This window comes from Lupinus angustifolius, chromosome LG12 (genome assembly GCF_001865875.1).
Source record: "Lupinus angustifolius cultivar Tanjil chromosome LG12, LupAngTanjil_v1.0, whole genome shotgun sequence".
NCBI classification, from domain to species: domain Eukaryota; kingdom Viridiplantae; phylum Streptophyta; class Magnoliopsida; order Fabales; family Fabaceae; genus Lupinus; species Lupinus angustifolius.
Window position 1 is genome coordinate 9,551,153 of NC_032020.1, and position 23,519 is coordinate 9,574,671.

The following is a 23,519-nucleotide window of genomic DNA, read 5'->3' on the forward strand; positions in this document are numbered from 1 at the left end:
CACTGGCAGGAGGAGATAACTTATCTCCTTATATAAGGAAAGCCTAATCTATATGTATTGTTAATTAATAATTGAGCCGTCTTAATAAAAAAACAGGAAGAAACTTTGATGAAGAACTAAAATCCCTAATTAGCGGTGTGCATGAATCATGTGAATATTCCCAACAAAATGAAGTCAAACCAATATATCTAATTAAGATTAAAAAATATGAATTTAAAAAGAATGTAAACATAGGACCCTGTTGGGACCGTCATAATATGAAACTCATTCAAAAGATACACCAGAACTATGTTAGTATAAACTTTAACTCCTCAGTTTTTAGATTTGGCAACTTAAGGAGAAGAAAAATAAAAATGGAGTCTAGATTTGACCCAAAATATTTGGTTTCGAAATATTTTTAACCTATCTAAAAACGTGTCAAGAAATACACATGTAACTTTACCTAAGAATATGAATTGTTTTAAAGAAACACACATAGACAAAATTACAAATTAAACTTTGGAATCTGGAGCTAATATTTTAGGTTCAAAGTTCAAACCCTTCTTCCCTGCCATTACACCAACAAGGGCCCATGTTTTGATGCAAGCATTTCTCCTTTTCTTTAGAGAGTCCAGTATTGTAACAGTTTAACACTGGTGAACTGGTCCCAATACCGTTACAATTCAATAATCATACTCGTCATGCAATTATACTGATCAAAACCAATCAAAATTAGTTATATCAGCCAGTTATTAGTTGAACTGTACTGGTCATACATGTCGGTTTTTAGTTAAAATTGTTTTTTAATGAAAATAAAAAAATTATTGGTTTTTTATTGATTTTTCAACATTAATGTTAATATATTATATATGTATATCTAATTTTACTGGTATGCAGTTAATCACTGGTTGAACCGCTATAACAGTATCCTAATAATCAGTACGTATAAATAACACTGCTTTAGACACCATCTCCATTTAATCCTTCAAAACTTAGTTACATATGTCTGGAATTATTTTGGATGTGTTTTATTTGGTTCCATGGTTCATTTCTTTTCATATTATTATAAGATTCCACAAACCCAATACATGGAATCCAAATTATCTCGAGATGATAACCGGTGTCCTTCAAAAATATTTAATGGTGTAAATTTTAAATTATTTTTAAAAAGATCATCAAACTTATATAACATCATATTATTGGACTATCTAGTTTACTGGACAAAAGCCTAAAGGAGGAAAACGTGTAACTATGTTCTATAAACACTAGGATTTGATTAGTAGGCAAAATTAGCATTTCCTTAGCTTGGAATGTCTAACGTGTAACACAGTCAAGTTTGACGGCAAATAAAATACAATCCTATTTTATAAGTCGAAGAATCAATTTCATAAACCAAACAGATACAATTCATCAACATTTCATTGAGGATTTAATTATGCTTGGGCAACTTCATATCACAAATCTTTAATTCCTTAACAACTAATACTTATACTATGTTTGAGAGTTTAATAGAAGATGAAATATGATATGTATCGCACCCCAATTTTTGACCGCACTATTATCTCTACGTAGAATCATGTGAAACACTAGAGAAGAGAATGTTCAGTAACAACAATCTATATCAAGCTGTGTCATTTGGTCTCTCACAAGGTGTCTTTACATTGTTCGAGTGTGTGCTAATTTCCACTTGTTTGTGTAATGGCATGACCTTTAGGGACAGACAAAAATCACCTATCCTCAAAGATATCTCTCTGTTGGGTCCTTCTAATAGAACCTTATACTGTAAGTAAAAAAGCTCACATGGGTGGCTTAAATTTGACCTATTTGATCATCAAAATTTGATAATCATGTCTAGCACTTTATATTTGTACCTCACCATCTCACTTTTTACCTTATATCTGTATAGATCCATTTCAAAAATACATAAAAAATATCAATGAGGCCCCAATTGATGTCACTGATTTGATGTAAATGAAACATTTTCCCATCTGAAATTACAGTTTGCCACAAAATTTAGGCCTAAAACATTAGCTTTGTCTGAATTCCTAAGTTTACAGGGCAGTAGCTACCACATCATCAATGATGAAGTGAAATACAAATGAGAGGAAACAATTACTAATGAGAAATCCAAATAAGCTAAAATCTTCAATGGAAGTACACATCTCACTGTACAATGCAGGGACTAGTGATAATTTCATATCTAAAGATAATGAAATCATTGATGAAAAATCTTAAGAGAAATGATACATACACAAGCAAAACCCTTATTAACACTTACCAAATCAATAAATGAGCAGTTGAGAAATTTTGGATGGGAGTAAAACAACCGGTGAATCACTTATCGATCACTCGATTAGGTAGCGTTTGGCAGACATGTTAAAAAGAACATAACGGAACACCTTAATTTTATCGTGTTTAGTGTATTCTGTAAATATAGCATAACATGGTAAAATGCTAAAGGATAGAGTATTATGGTTACACTAAAAGGTGGAGCCAAAGAGAATAGAACAAAACATTGTCATGTTCTATCTCTTCTATATGCACACCAAACACTACCTTCATTTTTTGTGAGGGGTTCATGAGGATTGTGTATGTACCATTTCTTATACCTTAAAGCCTCAGAGTAAGATCCGGAGATGAAGATGTTTGTGGTGGAGGAGGTGCCATTGGGATAAAACTAGTATTATAAGTTTGAGCATGTCCTAGATTAACACTAGTTCCTTGGTTCACTCTTCGGAAACTACCAGGCCAAAAAAGACTGACATCATCATCTTCCACGAAAATTGGTGATCCAAAATGGTTCATCTCAAATTTTGCACCAACTCTCATATCCGGAGCCCTTAGTAGTGATGATGGCATTTGCATATGACTGTGGTGCATTGCGGAATGAGCTTCAATACCATGATACCGAAAAGGTGAACCATGAAGTGGTAGAGATGCTAAACTTGTATACCTCTCACTGAACATTCCCATTCTCATTGCACGCTTCGCCATTGTCCTCTCCCGTTTGTGTGCATTCTGATGACCCCCTAAGGCCTGTGAGCTAAAGAATTTTCTCCTGCAGTAGTTACAAGAGAAAACTCGAGGAGTTGCTGTCGCCGACGCTGATGCTAATGCTTCAGCTTCTACTTCACCACTAGCATCGTTTGTACCTTTAAACTCACCATCACTTGAGTTAAAGTTGAGTGTCAAATCAAGGTTCATAGAAGCTGGATCAGCTTCAGCCTTGGTGGGATTTGTAAGACATGAAGAACTAGTGGTACTTTCCTTCTTAAGATTAAGATCATAGGGTGTTTCTTGCAAGGATATATTAGAAGCTACTTGGCTGCTATCTTCTGAATTATTTTCAGGTTCCAAGTTCAAGTTTGGAGTCATCATTTTTATTTGGTATCTATATGCTAAGAGCTAATTTCTTTTCTAGAAGGCAAAATGGATGGAACAAATTCCTCACTTTGGTCTCGTTTTCATCATCACCTGCATTATGATGAAATACATTATGTTTTTATGTAAAGTAGGGACTTCTGGTTGTCAGTGTGCAAAATTGAAAATGCAAATTTCTGCTAGTAACAAGAACTTGGAAGTAATATGCAAAATAAAGTCCAAGAAACCATGTCCAGTCCAACCATTTTTACACATGCATAATAGAACCTCCCTTTTGAGTCAAGGATAAAGACTCCAAAATGAATTTCATCAAATACTTTCACTTAGTGTTAGATTGTTGATTGGCCTAAAAGACTTATTTATAAACTGAAAATGCTAAATAACTACCATATAACTATGCCAAGTAACTACTAACTAACAATATTTCGTATCAGCAACTGCACAGATCCATTTGCGTTTATCAGTCATATGAGCATAAAATGAAACAATATTATAGTCACTGAATCAATGGTCCTAAATATGTAAAAAATCTCTAGTATAAGATAATGGTAACCATAAATTCTTGAAGATATTTACATACTAGCCATGATATGAACAATGTTACTCAAGTGCTTCTCACGGAAATAGTTATTGTAGCTCAAATCTTAAGCAAAATCAACAATTGGCATAAAGGGTCTTTCCTGTTTACTAACCAGTTCTTCATAAATCAAAGTAGGCATTGCCTCTGTAAAAGATGAAGAGATGGAATGCAATCACAATACAAACATTTTGCAGAGAAATATGATTGTTTCGTGCCACAGACCCTATTTTACAGAAAGGTTTCAAGAATCATACCATAAATTGCTGCAGACCCTATTTTGCATTGCCACTCTTGCTAGTTAATTGTTCTCTACATTTCACTTATGTTGTAGGGCCACAAAACAGTTACTGGTGATTTCTTACATGCCAATTAACATGTCCTGGTTGATATTGAACAGAAAATCAATGTGGACAACAACACTTTTCACTAAAACTTATCTATGACAAAATAACCATGACTTTTTACTGTCATGACTCATGAGTACTAGTAAAGAAGTACTAAATTAAACTTCATAAGGAAGGCCTATGATTACATTTTGTTTTAACAATACTGAGATGAAAAGGCACAAAGCATGAAATTTTTAGGAGCTACTCCATATAAAATTATGGGAAAATTGCAGCTAAAATTATCGGAATATTTCGGTTTAACAGAACTCTCAGAGGGAGTTATCTCCATAAATTTGAGAAACTTAACTCTTCCATGCTAGCATAGAATTAAATTATATGCAGTTTGAAGTAACTTGTCTTACATCTCTCATCAAATGATATGGTATGCTCATACCAAAAAGCATTTCTAGCAGTGGACTAAAAAACACCTAAAAACTGCTCCAAAACATGTAAATCAAAGTATCTAATACATAATTAAAAGATTGCAAACACTAAATGAAAGAAGATAATTATTACTTAGATTGGTTACAAAGTAGAAAGATGTTAAACAGTGATAATTAAGAGTTACTCTAAAATAACTAAACTATGTATAAAAAAGGAGATGCTGTAAACATCAAATTGAAGGCTTCCCATTGATACTTACAACACAGATCTAAATTTTAACACTAAACTAGTATGCATAATCCTTCTAGGAAACTGATGATATCACAATCACAAAAACTGTTTCAAAATTCATATAAAACAAAAGAAGACAAAAAAAATCCTCAATATTAACAAGAAAGTTTTTATACTAGAAAGTTATAATGGAGCTTCAGGAAACTTCAAATCACAACAGAAGGAAGAAAAGTAAAGAGGAGTATGTAAGCTGCCTTAAAATGCATGGAAGAATAATTAGAAGAAAGTGCATAACAAAACATAAGAAAAAAAATAATCTTTAGGTGATTAGATGCATGAAAAAAGGAACTTACCTTAAACATTACTAAGTACTTGTTTGTGACTCTGAAAGAGTATGAGTAACATCCAACAACAAGAGATAGTAGTATGCTGTTTTTATCATTCACCACTATAAAAGAGTGTGAGTTGAAAACTAAAAGGAGATAAGGTTAGAGAGAAATGAGAGAGGTATATGTGATGAATGAAAGTCAGATAATAAGTACAGTTGAGCTACTATTTTTGTCCAATTTGAGGTTTCTATCTATTTGGCACTGTTTATTGCTTAGGTGGTAAGGGCTATTGATAGTGAATGTGGAATGTGTCTTATGTCTGTTGGAAATTAAATAAGAACAAACATGTTAGACAAGAAAAGCAATGCCCACTTTATATTTCTGTGGTCAAGGACCACAAACTACACAAGAAGAAGCATACTACTAGGTAGGATTTTCAGCACCAAACCCAACATAGTTCGTGGATTGTTGGGTTTCTTGAATATAATGTGAAGGTTTTGTTTCATGTTAAATGTGTTGTGTATGAAACAAGTTTTATTAGGAGAAATTCTTGATTTATTTAAATAGTATAAGGTCATGTCTACCTACAAATTGTGTATGAAACATTAATAGTTGATAATGCTTGATACATAAGCCTATGAGAAAAAAATATGCAACAGTTGCATGAGTTTTATATAATGTAGTTTATCACTATATTATCCATCATTCATGTTTAATCATCACTCAACTCTTCAAAAAATAATATAAATAAATGGTGAATGATATAACAATACATAAATATTTACATTGACAACCATGGATATTACAATCTATGTTTATTAACTAATGGATGGATGCACAAAAAATAGGATGATGATAAATGTATATCATGCAAAAATTAGACAAAGGGTAATGTTTCTTTACTATTTATTTATTGACTCAGCTAGCTTTGTCATATTTTCCCAATTGCTCGTCTTTCTTTTTCTTTCACCCTTTTACTTTGGCATTTTGAAAAGGGTATATTATCAAAATACTATTTTTGTTTTCAAATTTTCATTCTTTTCTTTTAGTTTTGTAAACCGCAAATGTTCAATGAAAATGACATAACGCACATATAAAAAGGAGCATTGATATTTTTACATTTTTTTCTTTACCCCACCATCTCTTATAATTTATCCTTTTTTCTTTTTATACCTCATTTTTTATCATATTACGTCACTATCACCGATCATATCTTTTCTTTTTATATCTCTTCCCTATAGTTTTTACACTAAAAAAATAAGAGGTAAGAGAATCATTTTCCTATAAAAACGAGGCAACAAATCTTTCCTTCAAATAATGATAACTCTCAAAACTTATGACCGAGCTTTTTTAGGAAAATGCAGTGACAAGAGTAGGTGAAAACTTAGAAACATCTATCCTTACTCTTTCAGCTGTATCATTCTGTTCGGTGTTTGGGGAAGTTTCTAGAAGAAATTCCTATATATAACCTATATTATTATGAGAAAAAATGTATAAACCGACAATATAAGAATTTTATACATTGTCAACTATCATTCACAGTTCATTTTCAATCATCAACTTTTCAAAAAGATACAAATGATAAATGACGACCAATTATATATAAATCTTTATAGTATCTATGTTCAATTATTATACATGTGTATGAGTTTAGTCACAATATATTCAAAACATTTTAGTAACCATTATTGTTTGGAAACTTGTATGAAGAAAAGTTAATTTGGGAAGAAATTGTTTTACAACCAAGTTAGAGACATGTCAAAATGGTAACAACGCGTCCAAATTGGAACAAAGAAGACACGTGAGTAGTTTCATATGGTCCCAAACTGTGGCATAGTATATAGAAAAATGAAAAACCCATGATTAAGACACGTGAGGACAAAAGTGGGAGAAGAAGAAAGAAGCCACCCAAGCTTAACGTTTCAGGGTGGTGCAGTTTGTACATGTTTTGAATAGGTGAAATTCATATCAATTAGTCAAACAATTTATTAAATAAGCAAAACTTATTATAAATAATAAGATGATAAATTTAAACAATAATTAATATAATAAACTTAAATTAGAGATAAATTCAAATAAAACTTGTAATATAAATCCCAACTAAATCTCAGAAAAATCAAAAAATTAAATGTTCTATTCCTGACAGTAACAATTGTTGAAAGGAACACTCATTTACGTAAAAAAATTAATTTCTTACCTATAATAATACTAAAAAACTCAAATAAAATAAAATTAATTAAATATTAGATAAAATTATTCTTTATTAATCTAAATATATCTAGTATAGTCTACACTAAGGTCATCTAGTTTGGAATGGTGGTTTGGTTATGTGAAATTTAGGAGGGTAGGATATCCTAACATTGCAACATGCTTTGGGTAATTATTCATCGAAAATTAGAATCGGGTCAGAAATATTGGTTGAATACAAGGTTGGGTAGATACATATCATTTTGTTCTTAAGAACCCAAACTTACCCACTCTTCATTGGATTGGTTTGGGTAATTGTATTGGTTCTAAGACATATCATATAAAAGAAATATATAATTAAAAATTGTTAACATTGTTCTAAAAGTATCTCCAGCACCAAATAAAATTTTTATTATTATTTAGGTCACATACATTATTTTATAATTTATTATAACTTTCTATAAAATAAGAACAACCTATATTTTTTCCTCACAATAGCAAATATCATTCTTATTCTTATTTGAGTCATACAATATCTACATTTTTTCTATAACATCTATCTCTCATTACTTTCTTTTGGCTAAGAACAACCAATAATTGTTATTATTTAAGAACAAAAAACAGAAAATAAGAATGATACAATAAAGAATAAAGTAAAAATATTTTTATTCTATTAAGAACAAATACATCACCAGTAATTAAATGTTGCTATTTTAAAATCAATTCCACAAGTTGCTACTCCCTTTACCTTATGTTAATGTGCTGACATTTCCACTTTATTTCAAATATCTTAATGTTTTAGAAACTTAAGACTTAACTATACATTAAATTCTAACTACATTGATTTATTATATTTTTTTGTCACCTCATATTTCTCTCTTAATTATGAGAGTGTTTTACTCAAAACATAAGAAATTAATTACACAATTTAATCATTTCTTAATCTATGTTTTTGGTACACTCTATTTTTGGGGTACACATTTCTTAATCTATGTGTGCAATCTTAATCATCAATCTTAAAAGTAGTGTTATTAAACTCGGTTCGAATTGACTGATCCAACTGCTTCAACTGTGAACTAAACATCTAGTCAGTCCAGGCCTCTCATCTAACCAGGTTTATATCAAAATTAGATTGACTCGATTCAACTCAATCAATTTAAGCCTAAAATTGGTAACTCGGATGGTTGGACCAACCGAGTCAATAAAAAAAAACTAAAACAATGTCATTTTGAGATGGAAAAAAATCATATACTTTTAACTTATTTTTATATGCATAATACATATGTTGTTTGATAATGTTTTCAACTTATTTGTGACATTTCATAGTAGTGAAATATTTTTTGTTGGTTATTTAATTAGATATGGTAATATTTTTATATTTGGAATATATAATTATTAAATAATATTTATTTAATATTACGATTTTTTAGATTTGTTTTGTGTAAATCGACTCAATCAATTCAATCATTAACTCACTAGTCCAACCAGTAATTCATTGACTTAATATCCTGACCAAATTATTGATCAGTCCAAATTTAATAACACTACTTAAAAGAATAAAAAGAACCATTATTCTAACATAATAAAAAGAAATAAGATAATTTGAATAATATTCAACACGAGTCTTCAAAACATTCTACAAGTGAGTTTTTATTTTTAGAATTAAATATATTTTTAGTCCCTACACTCATTAGTCTTCCTAATTTTAGTTCATATATTTTTTAAGCATTTAATCTCTCCATTTTGAGTTGGTGTTGCTTTTATTCGTCTTTAACTTCAGATGAAAAATGTTAACATGAAAAAATAAATATTAAAAAAGAAACACAATAACTATAATTAAGTGGGACCCTAGTAAAAAAGAGAGCTGATTTTAGTTATTTTGAAATATTTATGAGAATCCTTATTGAATATTGATGATGACCTATTTTATTATGGTTGCTTATTATTCTATAGTACAATGTGCCATATACTCATTTGTGTGGAATGTTTAGTTGTCGGCGCAACTATCTTATAGTAGAACAATACAACTACATCTAGATTGACTAAGTATAACATATTTAATTATCATTAATTCTTAAAGAAATAAAACAAATAAATGATTAATAATATATTAACTATTTATAAATTTTTATACTAAAAATACATAAATATTATAATTTAATTTTAAATAAATGAATAACATAATGATCACATAATTTTTTTACTGAGACAAATATTAAAAAAACAGGGAAGGAGTAAATGACATGGCTACCATAACCTCAAGGCCAAATCATAGTATGTCCCTCCATTCCCTGTTGGAGTGTCATTGCGTTAGCTTTGTTCTCATATCAGCAGACAAATTAATGTAACATACAACATCCCCAAACTATATAATATCTCTTTCGGTTTACAACTTTAGATAAAATAAAAACATGACACCTATTTTTTTGGCATGGGTAAGAGAAACTGGCCAATTAATATCTGTTGTGCCATATTAAATCTCTTGAAGATCTTAAAAGTAAAGCAACCACATTACTTGTCTCTTTACATCTACTATTATAGCTTTAATAATTTTTCTTATCATAAATTTTAGCTATATTTTTATATGATTCATGTTCTTTTGGCTACTTCTAATGGAAAGTTAGTGGATGTATAAATTGCTCTAGATTGCTTTCAACTTTATTTCTCCACCATTATTATATCATCCACTCAGTGGCTTCATTGATGATGACAATCATAGTAATAATCATGATATGCAATGATTTCAACAAATTAAATGTTTCTTTTCTACAATAGAATCCTATGGCTATAGCATTCTTCATATTTTAGTCCTTTTTCTCAATAATCGTTTATTCAACACCAAAAAAAAGTGGCGATATTATATTATATCTTCTATTATTATGGAAATTTTAACATGTAATGATGCTCAAGACTGTTACATCAAGTGGAGTATAATATGCAACTTATAAAGTGAATACCTTCAATTTACTTTAAAATATTCTATAATAAAAATTAACTATTTATCTGTTAGTGTAAAAATTTATACACAATTAATACATTATATACTATTTTTTGGTACTACCAAAATATCTCATCACTTTTTAGGGTACGAAACTAATCCTTTTTGGGTTCATAGCTGCCCCAACCAACAAGTGATGTTATGAGGAATCGCCTTATACCACTAGACCAACACCTTATTGGTATATTATGTACTATTTATTTGTGTTACTTATATTTAAGAGTCAATAACAATTATTAAAAATCAATAGTACATGATGTAATAACAGTATAAAAAACTCTTTCATGATCTTGCATATACATTTTTTCACTTTTAACTTATTAGATGTATTATTTCTGAAGAATCAAATCATTTCTTTGAAGATTTTGTTAGGTGGGCAGAGTAAGATGGTGGAGCAAGGAAAAGAAGAACAGAACAAATAAAAGAGATCAATCAGCTTTGTGAAGAAATGAAATTATTACATAAAAGTGATGAAACACAAAGAAGATTACAAAGGGAGATGGATAATTGAAAAGATAGTTTTAACATTTTATAATTAGAGATAGAGCTTTTATGCTACAAGCTTATACATTGTTAAAAGCCTTCACACTATGGTACAAAGTAAAGTGTAACTTGTTAGTTGCTTCCACAATTGCTAAGGAATTGAGAAGAAATTGATACAACTCAACAAAGAAATTAGCTGAAGGAAGGAGAATCAGCTAAATGATTATAAGAGGTACTTTGCCAATGTACCTAATTAATGTGAGACTAAGGAACATAGATCATCGATATTTAGATTTCACCAACAAGGTTGGTCCAATCGAAAAATATTTAGTTCTTGCCTCACAAAAACTTGTTGATGTGCAAATGTCGATAGAGTCGTGAGGTTTGTCTTGACGTTAGTGATCACTCGGAACCAAATTCACCTAAACTTTGTATTAGGAAGTGTATTTATTGTGTTTTTTTTGCTGGTGCTGCATAAGAATAGAGGGGAGTCCAAGTTTGAAGAGAAAATGTTGGCTGCATTGACTAATTTTCATGAACAAGATGGTTAAGGTGTACTCTTACAGGGGAGAAATTCTACAACACTCCAAAAGTACTATGAGAAAAAATCTATAACTAAATTTAATGACAACTTATTTTTTAATTTATCACAGGTATGATCATAAGTTCTGTGTTACACTTATGTTGAATTTATCTATGTTCTAAGACTATAAAATGATTAGATGGAGGAAGAAAGAGAATCTTGAGATGGGAAAGAATCTAGGTGTATCTAAAGAAGAAGAAAATGAAATGTATAGCAAACGGTTCTACAAGGTCTAGTGTTAGAGTTTAATATGTATGCCATATATACTTTCTATTACCAAATGGAAAAAAAAGTATTAAATACATATTCCATGTTTTATTCATGCACATGTCTTATCAGACATGATGAGTATTTTGCATTGCAAAAGGTGTATTCTGACCGAGTCAGTTTCAAGACCATGACCAAGGATTTCTGGTGCATCGTGACCGAGTCAACTAGAGCACTTGACCGAGGATTCCTGACCGAGAAGTCAATACTTGACCGAGACACTCCTGGCGCATGATCCATCCATCACACACATTATTGGCGCATGGCGTATCAGCACACATTATTAGCGCACCACCCTTGGCGCATTAGCACGCATCATTGGTGCACGATCCTTGGCACATCAGTACGCATCATTGGCGCACCATCCTTGGCACATTAGCATGCTTCTTGGCGCAACAACCCACATCCTTAGCGCACCTAGCTTAGCCAAGTTTGTGCATCATTTCTATTGTTTTGTCCTTTTATTTGGGATTAGTTTTAGTAGTAGAGTTATTCCTTAATTTTCAGCATGTGTTAAATGAGTTAATTGTTTAGTTTCAAATTAGGTAAGTTTGTTATGTTGCTTGTTTCACAAGCAATCAAGGCTATATATTCTTGTAAACCTTATGCTCTTGTAACTATTCAATTCATTCAATAATATCATCCTCTACATTTCTTATTCATCCAATGAATTCCATTAAAAAGAAAGTAGACCAATTGTTTGTGGTCCCTTATGATGTCAAAATATGTCTTGGTTAACTAATAAATGACTTTCTTAACCATAATTATTTAGATTTTGTGCTACATTTGAATTCAATTATGTGCTGCTAATGTTAGTATGAACCTGCATAAGGTAAGAAATAATTAGTAATACAAAAATTTATTGAAAAGTGAGCTTACATACCAAGGCAGCTTTACCATTCTATGTACTCCTCAATTTTACAAGTATTAGCATGTGACATAACTCATGTTCCTGACTCTACTATAAAAAATGGAGTGTTGAAATGAGAAAAGAGTGTCACTTATTATCACTATTTGATGGTATATTTGTGCTTACTACATTAAAATCTGGTGATGTTGGTGGTGGTTCATTCTTCAGCAAAGTAGCATCATCTTCTGATATATCCAACACTTCGGGTTTGCTTTTATATTTCCCATCATTCTGTATGTCCTTAAGCCTATCCAGAACTTCTAGCATGGAAGGTCTTACATCTTTAGAACTCTGCAAGCACTGAAATGCTAACTCGGCCACAGCATTGATCATTTTCCTCACCTTGGAATCTGACTCAAATCCAAGTGTTGTGTCCACGAGCTCATGTAATGCGGTATTTCTAATCTTGTTAATGGCCATGGTAGACAAATTGATTTCATGCCTTCGCCTTGTGATATCAACAGCAGGCAATGATGATATTAGCTCAATTAGTACAACTCCGAAGCTATAGACATCACTCTTATCAGTGAGGTGATAGTACTCATGGTATTCTGGATCGACATAACCAGGTGTCCCTTGTGGAGCAGTTGAAATGTGAGTGAAATTGTTTGGAATTAGACGCGAAAGTCCAAAATCGGCTACTTTGACACGAAAATGATCATCAAGGAGAATGTTGTGTGTTTTCACATCTCTATGGATGATGTCGGAAGCATGAAGGTATGCCAATGCATCAGCACTCTCTATGGCAATGTTCATTCTAATATTCCAGGGTAGTGCACCAGGCTTTGCTTTTTTACCATAAAGATTATCAGCAACAGTTCCATTAGGAACATATTCATACACAAGGACAAGTTCGTGGCTGCGGCTAGAAGTGCAATATCCATATATGGACACAAGATTTGGGTGGCGTAAGCCGGTTATGATCTCAACTTCATTATCGAATTGCTCAACTCCCCTGTAATTGTTATCGTTCATCCTTTTCACTGCTACGAAACGGCCATCTTTAAGTTTGCCTAGCCAAGAAATATCACAAGGTAGGAACCTTGGTCAGTACTTATTGAAATTACACAAATACTAATAGTTATAGAGAATCTAGATAGCAAAAAAAAAATCTTCAACATTTATTTCCGACTATTTCGGGATAACTTTGATTTTTATAAGGTAAAGTACAAATAGGACATGTTATAAATAACAAGGCTGTCTAAAATAGATGTACAAATAACAGTGGTGTAACAAAGGTTGTTGGCTTTTACCTAAATATACTGTGCCAAAGGCTCCATCTCCTATGTGTCTGGCTTTATCAAAGTTGTCTGTGGCTTCTTCAAGTTCACTAAAGGTGAAGCACCGGAGTCCGAAGCGTTTACCTTCCTTCTCATGGTCTTCTAAAGAAGGACTACAAGACATGATCTGAGTCTGAGATGACATAGATGATACTGCTTGAAATTTCTTCTTCTTTCGCTGAATGTAGACATAAAAGGCAATGCTCAATGTAGCTGCACTGGCTACAGCAGCACTAGCAGCTAAGAAAAATGGTAGAATTTTCAATTAATGTGATGCATTAGTGAAATAGATTCTACATAATGCAAATAATTTATCAATGAAAATTTGGGATATTACCTATAGCAACATTCCTTTTCCAATTCACATGATTGCCTGAAACTGTTAACAGTGAAGGCAAAGTTGAGTTAGAGCATTGTTAAGGCAATCTAGCTGAAATTTTATTCCAATTAACATATTCTACTCGAATTTGACAAACACAAACATTTATATCAATATAGCTTTCACCAAAGCCTTCATGAATAAATAAGACCTTATGGCTTAATGCCTTAATGCATCAAAAGTTGTATTAGAAAATGAAAAATATAAGAATATGTAAAAAATACAGAAGTATCATACAAGTATATGTATCGGATACAAGCATGATACAGATATTGGAGTAATTATCAACAAAACATCACCAATTTTGAACTATCAGGTAATATTTGTAAGTACCAACATGATTCTTATAAGTGTCATACAAAAAATAAACATGGAACTATTGTCCAAAATCAACTCTATCAAAAGTTTAAAGTTAGGGGAAGACACAAATGATTTTATATATTTAACACATCTAGTGTAAAAATCTCTTTAAAGCCTTTATAAATCCTTCATAAATCCTAAACATGAGATAATTACTGGGAAGCCTCAATCATAACCAGGATAAGGAACTCCCAAGTGTGAATTTGACCAGCAAGAGTAATCAAATCCAGATCAACTTTAATAAAAGTCAACACTTTTGAAGATTTCAGTATCCAATAGAGGGTTCCTGTAATCATAGCTGCTGCCAACAAAATTTTCTCAATAATACATATCCTTTGTTTTGTTGAGTTGAAGAAGTGATCTTAGTTCTATAGATTTTCTGTAATGGCCATTGAAATCATCTGGCAAGATGCTTCATCTTAAATTCTTGCAACCGAATTTCATAAAATATAGATAGGAATGCATCTAATTACTCCAAAGTTAAATTGGTTTTCACTTTTCATACTTGAACTTTTTATTTTGTAAAAAGTGTTAATCTTTATTAAATTGACAAAAGTGTTCAAAAGATTTATGTGTTACAAATTAAATTAAAAGTGACAAAACATAGATCTTTGATCAGCTATCCTAAAGTAATGACTATATGATTTAAACCTCTCATAAACAGATAAAATTACCTGGTATCATAGTCTATTTCCAGAATGATCAAGCACTTATGAGTATATAATTTACCCAAAAAATTGTGTATATGAAGAGAAAATAAGGGAAAGAAAGCATACTTTTTTGAGAACAATCCAAAGCTTGAGTTCCATTGGAACAATAGCAGGTAAACTGAGAGGTATCATTAGAGCCACAAGTTCCATCACTTCTAAGGCATCCAATGCATTTTGGATAATCTGCAGTATAATTCACAACAAATCCATAACTCAATGCTTTATTAAGCCCTTCAATTCCACCTTCATCCCCTATTTCCTGTGTCACTTGCACATCAACACTAAATCCTTGGCTGCAGTTCTGAACATCCGTAGTACTAGAACGATCCACGTAGAAAGCGCGCTTCTTCGCTTCGCCCTTACAAGGAAAAGAAGAGTTTCCATATGACAAACTGTTGTTAGGACAATCATAGAAGATTGTAATGTTCCTAACATTTGGCATGTAATGGAAGAAACTTGTACTCAAAGAATTGTTGGTTAATCTTGAAGAGTCACATTGATCATAGGCAAGGTGTTCTCTGATCAATGTCATGGTGTAAGATGTTGGATCGATACGTAAGACTCGGAAATTTTGTGAATCAGTTTGTATGGAAGTGTTTTGTTGACCCTCACACTTGAGCTCAAATTGTTTGTTGCTGCCACAATAACTTGGTCTATTCTGTCCCCAGAAAGGGTAGTACATGTTGTATAATTCTCCACAGCTATATGAACTTGCACAATCTATGTGTTTGTCAACTTCTTGGGAAATTGAAGTTGGCAAAGTGATCAAGAAGAAAGAGATAGAGATAATTGATGTAAAGAATAAAGGGATATGATCAAGTTCATCCATGTGTAAGGCCATAGAATTATGGTAAAGAAGAAGAAAATGATAATGAAAGAAGGATAAGTTGATCCTTTCTTCTGTCTAGGATTTGTTAATTATAGTTGACTTTTCTTTCTATAATCTATAGTATTATTCCCTGTCATTTGACATAAGATTTTTCAAATTAGGCTGAGCCATGTTCCTGATCTATGTTATGTGTTCCTTGCTTGTTCAAAACCTTAGGTTTATTTTATATTGAATAAGTTGATTTTACATTTTATATATGTGTATCTGTATTGTATTCTACCAAAATATGCATTTCAAAGTTGTATGTGAACCTTGACCTTAACTTCTGCAAGATGAGTAACAGAACATGTGTTTTCATATGATGTTTATCTAAATACTTGTGTCATATGTTTGACTTATCATATTTAAGGAAAATGCAACATGGCTTATGAATTTGCCTACCGTTAATTATTATTTTTGAAGTTTGTTTGCCTGTTCAATCCATTTAATAAATTTATGAACTAATAGTGGTTCATCTAGTATAAAATGTAATTTCAGATGAACTTAACCTAATAATTATCCTAATTTGAAAACTTTAAAAACAGCGTATCTACTTGTGAATAAGATTGTGTATATTCACCCTCCCGGACCTTACTAGGTGAGAGTCTCATATAATGAATCAAATCTTTTTACCATTCTAATTTGAGATAAATTTTACCTAACTGTCATCCAAAATCGAGACATACTTTACCTAACTACAATTCGAAGTCAGGAGCTAATGTTCTAGTTATACTATCACATTTTGAATATGTTCCAAATATAATAAAATGAATCATTTTGTAAAAATTAAAATATGATGGCTAAAAAGAACAGTCTTGAGTCTTGACCAACAAAATGTATTAGACTATTAGTTTGATAAAATTCAAATTTGTTAGTCATTTTTAATTCTGGAAGAAGAGATGAATGGTTTCCATAAGTAACTAGGAAGCAGAAAGAGTTTAACTAAGGACTAATCAATTCATCCTACCAAAGTACAAATCAAGGGTATATTATAGTAAAGTACAAATTCATCCTACCAAAATTGAATATGAATATTCTCTACATGTTCTTCAAATTATTGATGGCAGCACCGTTTTAGGATGTGCAATTATTTGACCAGTTTAGAATCCCAAATTATTTTGCCTTCCTTTCCCTTTTTCCTTTGTTGCATGATTAGTCTTTAGTCAACCTATTGTTGTATAATATATTAGAGGAAAGTACACAAATACCCCTTCAACATTACTCAATGTGCCATTTTTGCCACTAACTTAAAAAATGTGCAAAAACATGGCCTAAACTCAAGTTTGAGATAGACATAAAAACTTTAAATAATGGTGCTCTCTACATATGTGTGTGATTATGTATTAGTTTTTTCTGTTAACTCTCTTTACATGACTTTACTAGGTGAAATTTTGACAAAAGAGAATCTAATCAAAATTCATGAAATTTCTTTTGATGTGGATATTCTTGTCATGTGTTATGGATTCATTCCCTTATTAACATGACCCTCTCAACAAGTTTTTACACCAAACTCCAAACTTTAGTCCTCTCTTTAAGAGCATGACATTTTTTCCACCATGTTAAACCTTTGATAATTTGGTGGAAGTTCATGAAAGAACTTACAAATGGGGAGGGAGGAAGAAATAAAGTGAATGAGAAAGCAAACAATTTAGCTAGCTTACTCAAAGTAGAGTTGCCATATGCTAACAACTTCTTTTACTAATGCTGCCACTGACATTAGAGAAATGTGTACATGATGCAAAGCAGTAGTATGGTGTTATAGAATAAACCATAGTTATCTGGTACGTAGTACTAGTACATGGTTCATTTGGATACATAGTTCGTCACTTTTAACATTACTTTTATGCGACCTTCCTATGATGAATCCGATACGTGGTACACGGTATGTAGGATAACTGAGAGAATTATATAACTATGGAATAAACCATGATTCTAATTTGCAAATGTAAAATGCAAATGCAAATGTCATCCTGTCCTCATTGTCCCAATGAAGGAATCCACCATGTCCCCTAGTATTTGTGAACTTATAAGTGGCACCTGAAACTGTTCAAAGAATTACTTTTGTGTCATCACATCAGATAGCTAAAATACATCAATTTATTTACTCTTCACATGAAAACCAAAAACTTAGGAGCAAGTTTTGGAAATTATGCAGAGTATACCTTCATAGCCTTCAAGAACTGGATCATCTGATAGCAGAAGTGGTGTATCTAGGTCAATGAACCTGAAGAAGAGTTTGCAAATTTGCAATATTTAAATTCATTAGTAAAATATAAGGTGAACATAACAGAAGGAAAACATTGTTAAGCTATAATATATAACTAATAAAACTTGTAAAATTTAATGGCACTAACTTAAAACAACCAAGCCCAGCAGCAGCAAAAGCCATAGCCAGCCTTGTCTCAACCATACCACCAATCATGAAATATAATCCTGCTGTTTTGGCCTTTTCAATGATATTCAAGGCACCTAAAACCCCAACTTTAGCAAGCTTAATGTTAATTACGTAAATAGAATAGGAGTCACCCCAATTTCTGTAATAGAAAACAAATGTAAGTGCCTAGCGGAAGTACTATAATAAAGTTGGCCAAGTATATTGGTCCATGTATACATTTTCTTGTATGAAACTGTAACTAAGTAGATTTTAACCATGTAATTTATCGAGAACTTCCACGGCTTCCTCAGAGTTATAGCCCTCGTTTGCATCGAGAATAAACTGGCACTATAAGCACTAGTATCAATTTGTAAGAAATTTATAATAGGGAAGTGTAAAGATACACCGAAAAGAATCCCTCGATCCTTCCTTAACTGATTCCACAATTAGTTTTCCACTATTTCTTAACTGCCTAACCCTTTTAGTCTCACCTTTTATTTATAGGTATCTAACTACTAACTACCAAGGGTGAGGAGGAAAAGTTGGTTATTTAATAACCAAACCTTCCTCTTGCCCCTTTTATACACATGTTTAATTTCAGGTTTGCCCTTAGCCTTATCAATACCCTCCCCTAAACTTTTTAACTTGTCCACAAGTTGGAATTGAGGAAAAGTCTCCTGTAGAGTGGTAACTGGCTCCCATATGCTATCATGCTCAGGGAGATTCTGCCATTTTGTCAAGACCTCTATCCCCTTGCTCATTCTGTCTATAAGATGTCCTATGGACTCACCTCTAACACCATCTCCTCATTCAACATAGGTGGCAAGAGTTGAGGCTGCTGATGAGGTTTAAGAGCCCCTTTCAGTAGAGAAATATGAAAAACTGGATGAACTTTAGTTCCAGCAGGTAGATCCAACTGATAAGCCACCTCCCTTACTCTCTGAAGTATCAGATAAGGTCCATAATACTTGGGAGCCAGTTTGACATAAGGCCTAGTAGCAAAGGATTTCAACTTATAAAGTTGCAATTTGAGGAACACCCAATCTCCTACCTCAAACTCCACTGTTCTTCTATGCTTGTTAGCTACTTGCCTCATCAAATTATGTGCCTTAGCCAAGTTAGTTTTCAGTTCTTCTAGTATCTCATCCCTTTTCTTAAACATCTTATTGACTTCCTCTACTCTGGAGGGTATTGTTCCTGCTTTTATCAACACAGGGGGCTCCCTCCCATACAATGCTTTGAATGAAGTCATTCCAGCTAAATTGTTGTAGTTGGAATTGAACCAAAATTCTGTCCAGTACAACCAATCCACCCACTGCTCAGGCTTAGGACCCACATAACACCTTAAGTAAGTCTCTAGGCACCTGTTAGTCATCTCAGTCTGCCCATCTGTTTGAGGATGGTATGAAGTGCTCATCTTCAATTGAGTGCCAGCCAATTTAAACAACTCCTTCTAGAAATGGCTCAGAAACAGAGGATCCCTATCTGAAACTATGGAGGTAGGAAATCCATGTAGTTTAACCACTCCCTTTAAAAACATATCAACTACATCTTTGGCTGAATAATGGTGCCCTAATGCAAAGAAGTGAGCATACTTAGTAAGCCTATCTACCACTATAAAGATAGTATCCTTACCTCTGGTTCTAGGAAGGCCTCCTATAAAGTCCATTGAGAGATCCATCCATACCTGTTGAGGAATGGGTAGAGGTTGCAATAACCCTGCAAGTGCCAAGGTGGAATATTTATTCCTCTAGCAGATATCACATTCTTGTACGAAGGTCTTGATATCTGTTCTCATCCCCTCCCAGAATAAAAAGCTTGCAACCCTCTTGTAAGTTCTTAGATAACCAGAATGTCCCCCTGTAGGGGTCTCATGGCATTCAGAGAGAATAAGGGGAATTTTGTTGGAATTCCTTGACAAGACCAATTTGTTTTGGTAGTATAGAACCCCTTTCTTCAATTCAAACCCTTGGTGGCTAGTAGAAGATACTACAAGATCCTGCATCACTACCTCCACTTAGCGTCCAATTGCAACTCTTCAACCCAACCTGCAACCTCCTCATTAGTTACTATGGTGATGGCAGTATACATGAGCCTCCTAGACAAAGCATCAGCAACAAAGTTCTCACTTCCTGGTTTGTACTGAATTTCAAAGTCCAAACCAATCAATTTCATAGCCCACTTAAATTGTTCATCGGAGAACAATTTCTGATCTGTTAGGAATTTTAAACTTCTCTGGTCAGTTCTAATCACAAAATGTCTGCCCATGAGGTAATGCCTCAATTTCTGGATAGCCTACACCAATGCCATCAACTCTCTCTCATATATTGATCTTTGTTGGGCCTTTGGATATAATCCCTTGCTCCATTAGGCTAAGGGTCTCCCCCCTTGCATCAATACAACCCCTAAACCCTTGCTGGAAGCATCAGTCTCTATTACAAATTCCTTGTTGAAGTCAGGAACAACAAGCATAGGTAACTCAGTCATAACCTCCTTCAACTTCTCAAAGGTAAAGTTGGCTTCATCTGACCAATTGAAAGCTTCCTTCCTGAGCAAGTTAGTGAGGGGCCTAGCAATCCTGCCACAATTGTTTACAAACTTCCTCTAATACCCTGTCAGTCCTAAGAATCCCCTTAACCCCTTGATATTAGTTGGCACTGGCCAAGTCTTCATATCTTCTACCTTGGAACTATCAGCAGATACCCCCTTGCTGAAATAACATGTCCTAAGTATTCAATACTGTTTTGGGCAAAACAACATTTTTTTGGATTAGCCTTGAGGGCGTTCTTCATAAATAGGCTAGAACTACCTCCAAATGGTGCCCATGGGAAGTCAAATCAGGGTTGTACACTAGAATATCATCAAAGTACACCAATGTGAATTTTCTCAAGTATGGCCTTAGGATGGCATTCATGAGGGCCTGGAATGTTGAGGGAGCATTAGTTAGCCCAAAGGGCATAACTAAGAACTCATAGTGTCCCTCAGGAGTCCTAAAGGCTGTTTTCTCCACATCTTCTGGCTTCATTCTAATCCGGTGATATTCAGACTTCAAATCCAACTTAGAAAAGACCCTAGCTCCACTCAATTCATCTAATAATTCTTCAATTAGGAGAATAGGGAATTTGTTAGGGATGGTTACCTTATTGAGAGTTCTATAGTCTACACAAAACCTCTAGCCTCCATCCTTCTTCTTCACCAGAATTATAGGGCTAGAATATGAGCTAATGCTAGGCCTGATAACCCCAGCTTCTAACATCTCATCCACTAATATTTCTACATCTGATTTCTGATAGTGAGAGCACCTATAAGGTCTGATATGAGAAATTTCGCTCTCTTCCTTGAGGTGTATGGCATGGTCCTGCAATATGGTAGGAGGTAGACTCTGAATATCTTGAAAAACTGGATGAAATTGTTGCAACACTCCTTCCAATTCTGTTGGTATTGGCCTCTCTGCTCCAGGTCTATTAATATCATCAGAATGCAACAATAGGCCCTCACCCTCCTCCCTTAAGAGTTGCATAAAAGCTCCCAATGACAATTTTGCTTTAGTCATAGCAAGTTCCCCCTATATAGTAATGACTGAGCTCCCCTTCTATACAGCTAATTTCATCTTCCCAAAGTCAGCCTTTACTTCTCCCAAGCTGGCTAGCCAGTCCAACCCAAGCACCACATCCACCCCTTAGAGAAAACATATAGAAATCTTGAATTATCTCTAGTTGTTGTAAGAGGATTCTGAGTTGGGCACATTTACCTTGACACTATATATGGTGCCCATCTCCAACTTCCACTACATAAGCTTGAGTCTTCTCCACACTGAGTTTCAGGGTAATATTCTTTGGATCCTAAATGGTTAGTACCTTTCTCGATCCATTTAAATTTTCCTAGGGGTACACCATATTTTCTAATCATGCATGTGTTTGGTGTATGCCCATAAATTTTAGAATAAGTACATATGGGTTGATGAAAGTATGTTCTAAAATTTTCAAATGTATGGAAACTTTCCTTTTGAAAGTTTATTTTCTTTTGGACACTTGGTTTCTTGAAACCATGGCTTTTTAAATAGCCAATTCCTCTTCGATCTGTTGAGTGTCTTTGATTATTAATAATCTTTTCTAAGCTTTTGCCACTTTTTTTTTTAATTTATTAAGTTCAAGATTTAATGTTAATACTTTATTTTCAAGAGTTACGCAGTTTTGGCAAGAGAATGAAGAAGATTTGTTTCTAAATGCATCTATTTCAAATTTTTGTTTTAGAAACATTTTTGACAACTTCACATATTCATCATGTAAATCATTAAATGCAGATTGAAGTTCGGAAGAAGAAAACATATTAGAGTCATTTACCTCATCATCATCAGAATGATGAGATAGATGTGCTTGCTCTTCGTTTTCTGTTTCGGATGCAGAACTTGTATCATTGTCTTCCCAAGCAATGTATACTCTTCGTCCAGTCTTTACATCATTCTTTCCTTTGAAGGAACCCTTTTTCAAGTTTGGACAATCCATCTTCATGTGACCGGGTTTGCCACATTCAAAACATGTAAAATTTTGACTTCAGGTGGAGGCATCATTGCTTTTACCGAATTTCCTTGTTTGACTTATTTTTGCGCCTTTGTTCCTTTTTAGGAACTTGCTGAATTTCTTTACGAAGAGACTTATATATTATGTATCATCATTTTCTGATTCATCTCCAGATGAGTCATATCTATCAACTTTTGCTTTTAGAGAAATATTTTTCTTCTTCTTTTCTTGCTCCTCGTGTTGATCAAGTTGACTAAGTTCTAGTTCGTGTTCCTGCAATTTACCAAACAAAGCAGCCAAAGACATTTTGGATAAACTTTTCTTTTCAGA

At 33.0% G+C, this 23,519-nt stretch overlaps 2 protein-coding genes across 4 annotated transcripts; both read right to left on the reverse strand.

The window, feature by feature from the left end:
- Positions 2,085–5,468, reverse strand: LOC109363062 (zinc finger protein 4-like). 2 transcript variants are annotated; one of them, XM_019609236.1, is made up of 4 exons: positions 5,295–5,468; positions 3,253–3,453; positions 2,367–3,180; positions 2,085–2,316 (listed from the first exon to the last, which is right to left on the reverse strand). In XM_019609236.1, the coding sequence occupies exons 2-3, from the start codon at positions 3,355–3,357 to the stop codon at positions 2,590–2,592; spliced, it is 696 nt and encodes a 231-aa protein (XP_019464781.1). In that variant the 5' UTR covers positions 3,358–3,453; positions 5,295–5,468; the 3' UTR covers positions 2,085–2,316; positions 2,367–2,589. The 2 variants fall into 2 exon arrangements, with proteins under 2 accessions (XP_019464781.1, XP_019464780.1); XM_019609235.1 differs by having other exon boundaries at positions 2,367–3,453.
- On the reverse strand, positions 11,407–16,450 carry LOC109361510 (LEAF RUST 10 DISEASE-RESISTANCE LOCUS RECEPTOR-LIKE PROTEIN KINASE-like 1.2). Of its 2 annotated transcripts, none has more exons than XM_019606980.1 (5): positions 15,494–16,450; positions 14,316–14,351; positions 13,952–14,218; positions 12,797–13,711; positions 11,407–11,632 (listed from the first exon to the last, which is right to left on the reverse strand). In XM_019606980.1, exons 1-5 carry the CDS (start codon positions 16,266–16,268, stop codon positions 11,598–11,600), a joined length of 2,028 nt encoding a protein of 675 aa, XP_019462525.1. In that variant the 5' UTR covers positions 16,269–16,450; the 3' UTR covers positions 11,407–11,597. The 2 variants fall into 2 exon arrangements, with proteins under 2 accessions (XP_019462525.1, XP_019462524.1); XM_019606979.1 differs by having other exon boundaries at positions 14,316–14,357.